Consider the following 13,019-nt stretch of genomic DNA (forward strand, 5'->3'; position numbering starts at 1 on the left):
TGTCTCAGGGTCAGCCCTGTGGAGATTGTGCCAGGCAGTGCCCTCCTGGGAGCCTCAGTGTGATCCAGGGCTCCACCCCCGAGCCCTCCTTTCTCGTCTGTCTTCACTCACCTCTTTGGCCGTCTCAAAGGTTCAGGGACTTATGAATGTGGGTGCTCCATCTGAATGTGGGTGACACCAGACTTTTATCTCTAGCTCAGACTCTCCCTGCTGTCCAGGTCATCTGCTCCCTCTCTCTGTCCCAACCCCTGTAAGATCAAAATTGCATTCCGGATACTCCCCCTCCCCCTGTGTCACTTGCTAGTGAGCCTGTCTTTCTCATACCTGGGCCACTCTCTTCTTTATGGGGTTAGGACAAAGCCTTGAGTCAATCTTCTCTCTCTCTCTCTCTCTCTCTCTCTCTCTCTCTCTCTCTCTCTCTCTCTCTCTCTCACACACACACACACACACACACACACACACACACACACACACACCCCACACACAGTTGGTTAAAAATCCCTGTTGGCATTACTTTCAAACATACTCAGCATCTGCCTGCTTCTCACTGCTTGCCCTGCTCCCACTCAAGTCCAAATCCACAGCACCCTTGCCTGCTGTCCCCTTCCTCTTAACCCTTTCCGCCTACTCTCTTCTGAAACCACCAGAGTATGTCATTTCAACCTTCTTCAGAGTAAAAGCCTTGCCCCTATGCACCTCTGGCCTCATCTCCCTCTTCCTCCCTCCCCCCTAACTCACTCTGCCCCAGGCACACTAAGACCCCCACCCCCTCCTATCTCACTCTGCATGCCCTGCCTCAAGGCCTTTGCACTTGTTATTTCTCCTGATTGGAGGATTCTTCCTAGATACCTGCGTGGCTCACCCCCTACTTCCTCCAGTTCTTTTCTGAAATGTCATGTCATCAGCAAGGCATTCCCTGGCCCCTATCTACAGTTACAGACCCAATTTCTTCTTCTGCTTTATTTTCTTTCTTTATTCTCTCTCTCCCCCAGGAACATAACCTCCACGATGACAGATGCTTGTAACTGTCTGCCACAGGGCCCAGCATGTGATAGGTGTTTATCAAACATTTGTGGGATGTATGAATGACTCCGTGATTGAAGAAGTGGTCCATTTCACATGCGCAGCCCTCATCGAGGGATCCGAGCTGTTTAAAGACAGCTATGTAAGGTCTGAGCTTACGTGAGGTTCTGCCAGTGCTGCTAGAATATACAAGAAAACCACTGAATTAAACATGTGTAGGAGAGCAGTAGTTTACAATCTCATCACTTGAAAACACAAGCTTTGAGATTCCTTTGAAAAGCAAACTGGGAGCAGATGATGAAACGCCGTTCTTGAATTAGTTACATGACTCACTGACTACGGTTTCATCAGCGACATTGCCTGTGCTAGCGCTAAAGCCGTGATGAGCCCTTCCTGAGACCCGAGGTGAGTGGGTCGGCTGCCTGGTGTTGCTGATTGACAGATAAAATGAGGTAATAAGCAAATCAGTGATTTTCCCCATCTGACTGACTTCTACTGCAATCCTGAAACGTGTGGCTTTCTCAATCAATGCTCTATTGGTTGCTTCTGTAGCTATTTCAAATGCTTTTATTAAAATTTAAAAAACCAGCTAAGCAGATTTAACAGTTTGGAAAACATTGGGCAAGAAACAATATTAATATTTGTCACTATTTTCTGTACTGGTTCTGAGAATTAACTTTTCAAACCAGACAAGAATGACCACCATAATTATATTCAAATGTAACCAATTTGAAATCATGCTTTCAATAATGAAAGTCTGGCCTATGGCAAAACTATAACAACAAATGTAGTCAAATGTTAAAATGGTGGTTGATTTGTAAAATAATCTTTCAATGGTTTATCCAAATGGATTTTGTTTTATATTAACCAAAACCCAACCTCTAATTGAAGTTAATAATAAAAATCTTTTGTCTCTGGATCATTATAAAAGTCAGAGTTCTTTTTTTAGCCACTGAAGATATTAAATCTTTAATAATTCAGTTGTTTAATTTATTAGGCCTTGTTTCCCACTGGCTTCTTTATAACAGAAAATCTGACCACTAACAAGAAGAGCTAGCTGTGCTAATATTTTTACATAAATAATTAAAAATACTTACAGCAGAGCAGGCAATAAAATGCATTGTCACTATCAACTTCCAGTGAAAGAACATCATTTTAATTAAAAATTACAAAGACACAACAATAAATAATGCATTTACATTTCAAGCTCTGTGTGTGTTGACTCAAGAAAGAAATAGCTCTTTTAAAAAAACACTCAAAAATGACTTCACCCCAAATCCCATTATTGAGGTCAGTTAACCACATTTAATTAAGATGAGATGTTAATAATATAGTTGAGTAGAGAGAGGCTCTTCTCTTAATTTCCCAAGGTAGAAGTGTTGTTATTTGGCCTTTAACTTCTGATTAAAATTTAAAAGGTGGGAGTCACCCCAAATTAAACTCTTAAATCTAGTTTTAAAATATTTTTTCTTCAAAATAGTAGTTTGAAATCCTCCTCCCCCAGCTCCCCCCAAAATGGTAAGCTATTATACTTCTGTGTTTCTCAGAATTTCAGTGATGACAGAATCTGAATTTTCAAGTGAATTGATTTTTGCCATTGACTTCCAGAGGTCTTAGAAGAGACAGGATAAAATGTCCCATAGCCGGCCAGTGATTTTTGCTCAATTGCCCATCATTTTTTGTGCGATTTCCTTCAAATGGGCTCCAATATTAGATTACACAAGGTGTTACAGAAACGGGCTTGATGACTCACAGGAAGACTGGCAAAAAATGAAGTTGGGCATTTTCACAGATCTTTTGAGACTGAATTTTCATCACCACACATTGCAATCTGTACCAGTTTGAGCCCATGAATAAATTCTACCACAGAGCCAAAAAGCCTCCGTGTCCAAGGAGGAGGAATGGGAAATGACTTTAAAACCCTGGAAAAAATCAGGACAAGAAAGGCTGCAGTTTTCAGAGACAAGAATCTAATTTGGATCCGATTCAGATAGTCTGCATTCAAAGAATAGGCTCAAATTGGATCAAGACTTTGGAGGAAGAGCGGCTGACGGTGTGGCTCTTTAATGTAACTTTCATGGCGTGAGAGGCCGTCTGTCCTGCTCAGGCCTCCCTCCTTCAACTGGCTTAAAACAGGGGCATATGCAAATGATTTCATGGATGGTAGACATTAGTCAACGTTTGAAGATGAAAAATACTAGTGATCACTATGAACTATGTCTGTTTATGTGCGAACATGTTTGCATACAGACACCCCAGCTGCCATTAATCCACACCACACCTGTTTACTGGGCTTTCATATGCCGGGCCCAGTGTTGGCCTTGGGCCCTTTGAATACTTTTGAGCCTCTAAGAATTTTCTGTTTCTGGGGTCTCATCCCAAGTCATACCGAAACATACCCATAGTGCAAATGCATTTGTTTCCTGTAAATTTTTGAAATAATGTTTTAAAAAATTTGCTTTTGAAATTATTTGGCTATGAGGAATATTTCATTAATAATTCCCTATGATTTCTCTAGTGCATACTCAGACATTTTTGGATTGCAAGCTCTACAAATGGTTTGTAAATGTAAAGTCATTTTCACAAATGTTAAATTTAATGTGATACGGTTGTCATGGTGCTATGGACAGTTGATATTTATTCATTTCAATTTTGCTGTTTTCAAACTTTGGAGACAATAGATTATGTGTTCCAGTCCCTGACAGTGTTGTAGGCCCCTGGAGAGTCTGAAGGTCTCAGGGCTGGGCCTAAAGTGCTTACTTAATTAAATAGTGCTGATAAGGCACTTTGCTTTGTCAAGGAAGGTGATAAACATGATTGTTACTCTCATAGAGCCTGCCATTTATGAGGAAGATGGATAATTAAGTCAGGAATAACAGTAAAGTGTTATGAAGGGTTATACTAGGTTTTCAGACAGCCCTGGGACATAGCCTGAAGGTCAGGGAATCCCACCTGTGGAGGTCATGCCTAATGCTGTGGAAATTATGCCTAATCCACCGTTGGTAAGATATCAGGGGTGGGACTAGTGATGGCCGAGGAAGTACCAGGCGTTCTCATCTCAGCCTCTGCACACCTCACCCGTATGTTTTCCTTCTGGAAACTGAGGCTCAGAGAGGTTACACTTTCCTCATCAGCAAAATGGAAGACTGAGAACTTCTCATTCGTAGGATGTTGTGAAAATTAAATGACTTTGAAGATGGTGCTTTGGCAGCTTGTATATTATATAAAAATGGCAGGCATTTTAGTCACAGTACTAGTGACATTATTATCATCAAAGTATGCTCTCAAAGTATGTCTCTGGGAGTTGTGGACATCTTTGCCTAGTTTGGTCTGGATCCAGTTCCAAGAGGCAGCAGCCTGCACAAAGGTGTGGGGACAGGGGGATTTCTGGAGAATTCATGAGTCTGGTGACAAGCGAGAACATAATGGTGCTCAGAAGTGTGTGGTTTCTATTGTGTGGCTTTTTCTCCCCAGCTGAGGACCCCTGGTTTTTACTTTCCAAAGTAACAATTTATGCCTTCCCTTCCTCAGCTGCCTCCCTTCCTCTCTCCCTCTTCCTTCTTCCCTGGGAGCTTCATCGTTTGCAGCACATGTTCTTGCTCTTATGACTAGAAGCTCCCTGGAAACTGTAGGCAGAGACCACTTCTTTCACCAGTGAACACACAGCACCCAGCAGTGTCAGGCCCACAGTGAGCCCTAAGTAAATACCATTAAATGAATCTAGTTAATGAATGAATGGACAACCATAATTTTCATGATTTTTTTTCAAGCAGTTGTCATTAGAAAGACAAACATCAATTATTTTGATTATGTAAAACTCTAATGTCACAGCATGTTTTCATCCTTGAAAATTTACCTATAATTTTTTTTTTTATTACATTGAAAGGGTCAAGTCTCATGGCAGAAAGGTCTAGTTACCTCACAATATCCACTCTTGCTTTCTTCCTTAGTAAAGATCTGAGCATGTCTCCCAATATCCCTTGCAGCTAGTGTGACCATGTGACTAATTTTGGCCAATGAAATTAAAATTTAAAAAATATATATTTTATTGATTTTTTTTTTTTTTTTTTTTTTTTTATAGAGAGGAAGGGAGAGGGATAGAGTTAGAAACATTGATGACAGAGAAACATTGATCAGCTGCCTCCTGCACACTTCCTACTGGGTATGTGCCCACAACCAAGGTGCATGCTCTTAACTGGAATCAAACCTGGGACCCTCTATCCACTGAACCAAACCGTAGTGCTGGTCAATGAAAATTAAATAAAAAATGTGGCTGACTTCCAGGAAGTCTCTTTTAAAAACAAAGTCACCCTTTTCCTTCCCCTTTCCCCTTCCTGCTGCTGGAATGCAGATGCAAAGGTTGGAGTATTAGCATCATAACAGGCTGCAAGGAAGGGGGCTGCAGTCTGGAGGGGAGAATTGGGAGCAAGAGGGAGCCTGGGCTTCTGACAGGTTGGGGAACAGCTATACAGGCCCTGGGCTGAGGTGCCAGCTCTAGACTTACTTTATGTGAGAAAAAATAAACTCTGAGCCGCCATCATTTTGAATGTTCCTGTTATATTTAGCCAAACTCAACCCTCACATATACAGTGCTGTTCGACACACACTTACGGGCTCTCTAGATGAATGTTAAACAGTGACAGGCCATTTTACAGGGTAAGGCCAGTATATTTTCCTCAACATATATCTTCTACATTCAGTATGGAGGTAGAAGTATCTGCTACAGAGCCGTTTGCCACAGACCCTGGACAAGGTGAGTTCTGTTTGAAAAAATGTTCAGGGTAGAAATTGTTACTTGGCTGCCTCAACAGAAACCTCCTGGTTGTTAAGAGAATGAAGTAAGTCCTCTCAGGCCATTCAAAATGATTGAACTGTCGGGTGCATCCGCAAAGTAAGTGAACAAAGATGCAAAGATTAGTCCCTGCTACTCATGGAGAATGCTGGGCAAAGGCAGTCAGTGCATTTCCCCATAATCCTCCCTGAGCTGCTCTTTCTGACAGTAATCAGACAAGTTCGGTTGCACCAGTTGGCTCCTCATTAGAGACTATAGAGCCACAGAGAAGTGCCTGCTCCTGTCTTGTGTATGCAGAGGCCAGACTCTGCCAGAAGGTGGGAGCGAGTCTTTCTTTCCTCGCTGTTTTGAAAGAATGGTGTAAGAACCAGCTCTGCTAAAGGACATGTCGATATTTGCATGACTTTGGAGCAGAGAATGACTTTGTTACCAACACATGAATCCAAATCATAGGGAAAAATATAAATTTGATTTTCTAGGTTTAAAAAAACAAGGAATTCTTTATACAGCAAAAAGTATTAATATTAATACTTTTGCTCAAGTAAAGTATTTTCTAAAAATTCTTCAGAAAATTAATGATGCATTAAACAATTAAGCTACAAGCATGCCCATTGACCTTTTTCTTAAATAACTGCAACAGTTGGAGCTAAATATGTAATTGCAAGGGAGTGAATAAATTAATGAGTATATCCATGTAATAGAATAATATTCAGTGATTAAAATAATAACTTGACACAGAAAGCTGTCCACCATGTACTGGGAAGTAAAAATAGCAGGTTCCAAAACAGGACGGATTGTGGGAGCCAATTTTGGCAATAAATGAGAAGCACTCAGACTTGACTGAAGGAGATATACCCACGTTGTTAAAGAGGGGTGCGTTTCCTTTGGTGAAATAATTACAGATTTGTATTATCTTTTTTATTCTTAACTGCCTTTTCACAAGTTTCCTCCAGGAACTATATTAACTTTATAATAAGGATAAGAAGATACAAGTTATGAAAAAAGAATTTCATCTGTCACTAGACCATGGCTGTCCGTTTTGATTTGACTAAGAGCACAGCATGATGGGCTTTGTAACACGTTTTAATAACCCAGGCTTTTTAGAGAGAATAATCACTCTGATGCCTGGACGCCTCCTGTCTTTGGAGTTACAGGCTTCTTAGAGATCAAGGTGCCTTCTGCTGATTTTCATGTTCCCTGGTGAGATAAAAGAGCGCATAGCAGGGCCAGCCAGTGGAATTGTTGTGCCTGAGATGTGCTTTTCATCACAGAAGACGGGACGTGGGTCTGGACCTGGGGTTAGTTATAGGTAATTTCCTAAGTTTTGTGGGGGCTGGGGATGGAGAAGAGGCTTCTCATTTTAGACCAGAATCAGGCTGTTAGGAGCCTGGGCAGGTGGAGAATGTCCAACTGTGCTAAAAAACCCTGCGTGTCTGGATAGTCATTGAAGATAAAAAAGGGTTATTGGAGCTGAGTCACAGAAAATCTTGGAATGAGATAGAGATAGAGATAGGGTAATAAATAGAGATGGGGAGGGGGGCGGAGACAATGACAGAAAGAAAGATGGAGGACAGAGGAGAGACAGGAGAAGTAGAAGAGGGGAGGAGGCAGCAGCAGAAAGAAGAGGAAAGGCCTGGGAGGAGGGGAGGAGAGAAAAAGAGAGAGGAAGAGAGAACCAGAGACAGAAGAACAAATAGCCAAGATACAGAGAGAAAGATCTATATACTTGGAAAAGATGCAAATAGAGACAGAGAGAGGGAGGGAGGGAGAAAGGACAGAGGGCGACAGAGATACAGAGAAGGAGACAAAAGAAATGGAGAGAGCAAAGGATATACCCAGAGAAACAGACACTGACAGAGTGAGACCCTGAGAAACACGTGTGGGCACAGAGTTACACACAGACAGGGACAGCCACAGTGACCTGCGTGACCGCAGAGCCCATGCATGCTACTGCTTAGAGTCAAGCCCATTAGAAGTAGATGGCAGGACATCATCTTTTGTGTGTCTTTGTCAGCTCAGCTCAGAGCTCTCTTTATGATAACAATGAGTTCTCAGTGTACATTTCTTCCCTCTTTCAATGTCTGCTCCCTGAAGAATCATTAATTAAGCAACAATAACAAAATAACACCACTCACAAGGCTGTCTTGTCTTTCTGAGAACCCCGGGGAGCCCAGTGCAGATTATGAGAAAACTGTGTCCCAGCCTGGCCCCGCCCTGCAGCCCTGCTCACCCTCCACACATACGCCCCCAGGGACACTGCTTCTCAACGCTCAGGATCAAAGACTGCAAATAATTAATGAGCCTTTTCTCCCAGAAGAGTTCTGTGACAATAGCTCAACCTGTCAGTGATATTATCCCTGCTTTTGATGAGCTCAGAACCAGCACAGGGAGGGGAGGAGATGAGAAGACCAGAGGGAAGGGGAGGAAAAAGAGAAGGGAGGGAAGGTCCAGTCAGCGCCAAGTTGAGAGGGAAAGGGTCAGTTCCAGCAACTCTGGATCCCAGCAGGAGGGAATGTGTGTGGAGAGTCAGGCCAGAGAGAGAAATGTGATACACACACACACACACACACACACACACTTTGCTTTAAGGCTGGAAAATGATTTGTCCATACACTGTTCAGCCAGGCCAATTTGTAAATGCTAGAACTCTTAGGCATACCAGCTGCAGAGAAACACTCCAGATATATATATATATATATATATATATATATATATATATATATATATATATATATATATATATATATTCACAAACTTGAACTTGGTCACACTGGCTCTCCATGGTTCCTGGTGACTTAGCATCCATCCCTATCGCATTCTTTTGGGAACCACCATTCCAGGTCATCATGGTTAGAGGCTGGCTTCTGTAGAGGGCACTTCAATCCTCCTGCTATTCTGTTGGGTTCAGTGAGGTCCAGGCCTGGCCCCTGGGCTAGTACTACTGACTGGAAAGGGTCTCCTGCTGCTGGAAGGGCCTGGGACCGCATTGTTGGTAGTCTCATCCCTCCGCAGCCATACAGATGTGCCTGAGGATGAAGCCAGCCCAGGGAAGAGCAGACCCAAGAGGCGGAGAAATAATAAATTCCGAGCACCCGAATTTTCACACTAGTGCCCTAGTAGTCCCCAGGGACTTTTCAATGTCATGGACCAGAACATACATTCTAAGCATAAGCCACTCTGAGATGGGTCCTAGCAACTTGGGGCCTGACTGAGGGTCACACCTGTGATGACCAACTGCAGAAACATGAAGCTCTCCAGAGCTTTCTACATCCCTGCTTTTTAATCACAAGTCTCACCTCAAGTAATTTACAAATTGTTTCTCTGACCTTTTCTCACACAGCGGGTGCCACTGACATTCTACTCAGGGTAGAACGGGGAAGCCTTGAACCCCAGTTCCAGTAACTGAGTCATTGTTCTCCAAGTCTCAATTCTGCCCTTGATGTCCGTCAATGTCTTGGCTCCTGCCAGTAACCCGGCCCTCTCCAGGCTGACTCAGCTTGCTGGGACTACTCTCCGTGCCCTGTTGCTGAGCTCCAACCACCACACTTCATTGCCACACAGAGTTTTCTCCCCCTTCCCAACCAGCTGCCCTTGCTGGTGGGCAACCACATCTGGGAACATCATCTCTGCTCACTGCCAAGGTGCCCTGAGTCAGGAGGCCCATGACTACAGGTCAGGCGAAGCAGGCTCACCTTGGGTGAAGACTGGTTGGAGGTGATTCATTCTCTTGTGAGATCCTGGCAGTCAGCCCATACTTCCCATTACTTGGAGACCCAACAATGCCCTAGGTCATTGGTTGGCAAACTCATTAGTCAACAGAGCCAAATATCAACAGTACAATGATTGAAATTTCCTTTGAGAGCCAAAAATCAACTTCTGCGCATGGGCCATGAAGTTTCAATTGCACTACATGTGTGTGCCTGCACGTGGTATTTTGTGGAAGAGCCAAAGAGCTGCATTTGGCTCACGAGCCACAGTTTGCTGACCACTGCCCTAAGTAATCAAGGGCCTGGTTCTAAACATATTCTTCAGTTCTATAAACTATCTATGGAATCTTCCAAGTTCTCCCTTTGCCTAAGTCAGCCAAAGTTGGTCTTAACCCCGGCAGACCCACCTGTCCCACTGTCTGTCCCACCTTAGTGGGACCTCTTGTCCCAGGCACAGGTATCTGTCCTTTCCCATTACATTAACACTCTCATCCCAATTATGAAGCAATGGCAGAGCCCCAGGTTTAGCAATGTCAACCCCATTTAAAATCATCTCTCTTTTCCACCTCTTATTGTTGAAGTCCAAAATATCCAAAATTTATAAAGAACTTATACAATACAACACCCAAAACCCCCAAACAATACAATTAAAAAATGGGCAAAGGATCTATCTGAATAGACACTTCTCCAAAGAAGACATACAAATGGCCAAGAGGCATATGAAGAGATGCTTGTTATCACTAATCATCAGAGAAATGCAAAATAAAACCCAGGTGAGATGTCACCTCACAAGGGCCAGAATGGCTACTATCAATAAATCAACAAACAAGTGCTGGTGAAGATGTGGAGAAAACAGAACCCTTGTGCACTGTTGGCGGGAATGCAGACTGGTGCAGCTACTGTGGAAAGCAATATGGAATTTCCTCAAAAAAATAAAAAAAAATGGAACTGCCTTATAACCCAGTCATTCCACCTCTGGAAATATATATGAAGAAACCCCAAAACGCTAACTTGAAACAATATATGCAGCATTATTTACAATAGCCAAGATTTGGAAGCAGTCCAAGTGCCCATTAGTAGATGAATAGATAAAAAAAAAAAAAAGCTGTAATACATGTAATACATGGAATACTACTCAGCCGTAAAAAAGAAGGAAATCTTACCTTTTTCCATATTGTGGATGGACCTGTAGAGCATTATGTTAAGTGAAACAAGCCAGTCAGAGAAAGAAACACCATATGATTTCACTTATATATAAAATCGAATGAACAAAGTAAATAAACAAACAAAATAGAAACAGACTCATAAATACAGAAAACTGACTGACAGATATCAGAAGGGAGGGATGGTTGGGAGACTGGATGAAAAAGGTGAAGGGATTAAGCAAAAAAAAAAAAACACCAAAAAACAAAAAACCCCTCACAGACACCAACAGGATGGTGATTACGAGAGGGCAAGGGCGTGGGGGAGGTAGAAGAGGGTGAAGGGGTATAAAGGGTGATGAAGGAGACCACTTTGGACGGGGAGCACACCATACAATAGAGAGATGATGTGTTATAGAATTGACACTTGAAACCTATATAATTTTATTAACCGATGTCACCCCAATAAATTAAAACAAAAAAATGTCTAAATTCCCTTTTGGGAATGAAAAATAATTTCCCTGCCTGTCTGCCAGCTTGCTCCACGGTGAAGGGGCTAATGTGGAGACCGTGGCGCACCCTCAGGTGTTTCGAATCAGGAAAATAAGACACATGTTTATTAAAAGTGTGTCTAATACTTGATTATCTGTCCCTCAGATGAGAAGATTAGATTTTGGAAGAGAAAGATTAATAGCTTTCAGAGATAAGTGTGCACTTGGACCTGCAGGCTGATTGTTTACTGTGAAACAATGTGCCAATGAGGCATCTTGTCTTCGCTCGCATTCGATGCATTGTGGATAATGATCATTTAATTAAATCTCGTTATGAAAATTCCTCCTTTCTAAGCACGTTTTGAAGACCTTCTATTTTTAAATTTTTTTTTTTTTTTTTTTTTGCCGGCCACCCATCAGTCGAAAACCCAACCCGACAAATCCATTTCTAAATACCAGGCAGTGCCTGCCCCTCACCCTCTAACAGTTCAGTCCATAGAACCCAGGAGAACACAGACTTTGCAGATTGTCCTGTGTTTTTTTTTTTTTAATCCAGATTTCTCTGCTACCAGGCTGGGCAGCTTTGAACAAGTTACTGAACCTCTCGGAATTCATAAGACCCTCATCTGCACATGGAGTTAGCCAATGCCTTTCCCCTAAAATTGTGGTAACAATAAAGTAGGTCAAGTGTCTGAGATTCACGGGGCCATGTATGGCGGCTCCTTTCTCTCTCCCTTCGGGGACTGTGCTTGGCGCTGGCAGTCACCTTTGGTCATTTGGGAACACAGACCTGAAGCCACTCTCCTCCCGGGCTGGCTCGCTGCTGGGAATCAGGTGGGGGGCAGTGTCCCCACTTAGCAAACCTTGTCCCCTGGTGCCTTCAGCCTCCAACGCTTATGACACATACCTCCCACTCACCCACACCATTAACAAGCTTAATTTAATGGTGGTTTGCTCCTGACAATCTGCCTAGCGAGCCGAGAAGGAAAGCCTGCCTCCGGTCTCTGGTTACGGAGCCGCTCACCCACCTGATGGTTTGATGCTGCAGGGAATCAGGGTCCGTGGCGTTCACTGTCAGAAGCACGCTGCCCATGGAGATGTTCTCCTGCCTGGTCACCATCATGGGGTCCGGGTAGAAAACCGGGCCCTCGTTGACATCCAGGACGGTAATGTGGACGGTGGTTGTGGAGCTGGGGCCATAGGACACGTCGGGTACCAGCGGGTCCTCGTTTTCCACTTTGATCAGCAGGGTGTGAAAGGCCGAAATCTCATAGTCCAGAGGCTGGAATGAGAGAGAGGGACTGAGTGTGTGCATGTGCATGTGCGTGAGGGTGTGCATCTGCACACCTGGGCCACAAAGGGCAGACACTTTTGCATAAAGTCCCCCTGACATCCCACGAGGGAAGGTGGAGGCTCAGGGATGGATCCAGGTTCTTAAATTCTTTAAGAACAAGAATATGGAACATGTACAAATGCAAAGTTAGGTATCAATGATATTCTTTTTAGATTGAGAAAGAAATAACAACACGTGACTCATGTAGTGAGCCTCTGAGATCTGGGGCCTCCCTGCTAAGATCCCTTTAGGACAGCGTTTTTCACACTAGTGTGCCGCGAGATGTTGCCTGGTGTGCCGTAGGTGCAGACAAGACAAGAATTTTATAATTTTTCACTATTTTGTTTACTTAATATTTCATAATAAAGTAATTATAAAATACTTTCTTTGTGTTTATTTGATTCCTATTCAAGAGAATTACTTTATATATAGTCAATATAGGCACAGAGTTAAATTTTTTAACATTTTCTAATGGTGGTGTGCCTCATGATTTTTTTCATGAAACAAGTGTGCCTTTGCCCAAAAAAGGTT

General features: G+C 43.0%; 1 protein-coding gene across 1 annotated transcript in view; it reads right to left on the minus strand.

The window, feature by feature from the left end:
• Positions 1-13,019, minus strand: part of CDH13 (cadherin 13) — a 1,012,190-nt gene that overhangs the window by 75,621 nt on the left and 923,550 nt on the right. The window contains exon 10 of the mRNA XM_036440234.2: positions 12,184-12,437. Within this exon, the coding sequence (XP_036296127.1) occupies positions 12,184-12,437 (254 nt within the window). The remainder of the gene's footprint in view (positions 1-12,183; positions 12,438-13,019) is intronic.

The sequence above is a fragment of the Pipistrellus kuhlii genome, unplaced genomic scaffold (genome assembly GCF_014108245.1).
Source record: "Pipistrellus kuhlii isolate mPipKuh1 unplaced genomic scaffold, mPipKuh1.p scaffold_m20_p_17, whole genome shotgun sequence".
Taxonomy (NCBI): domain Eukaryota; kingdom Metazoa; phylum Chordata; class Mammalia; order Chiroptera; family Vespertilionidae; genus Pipistrellus; species Pipistrellus kuhlii.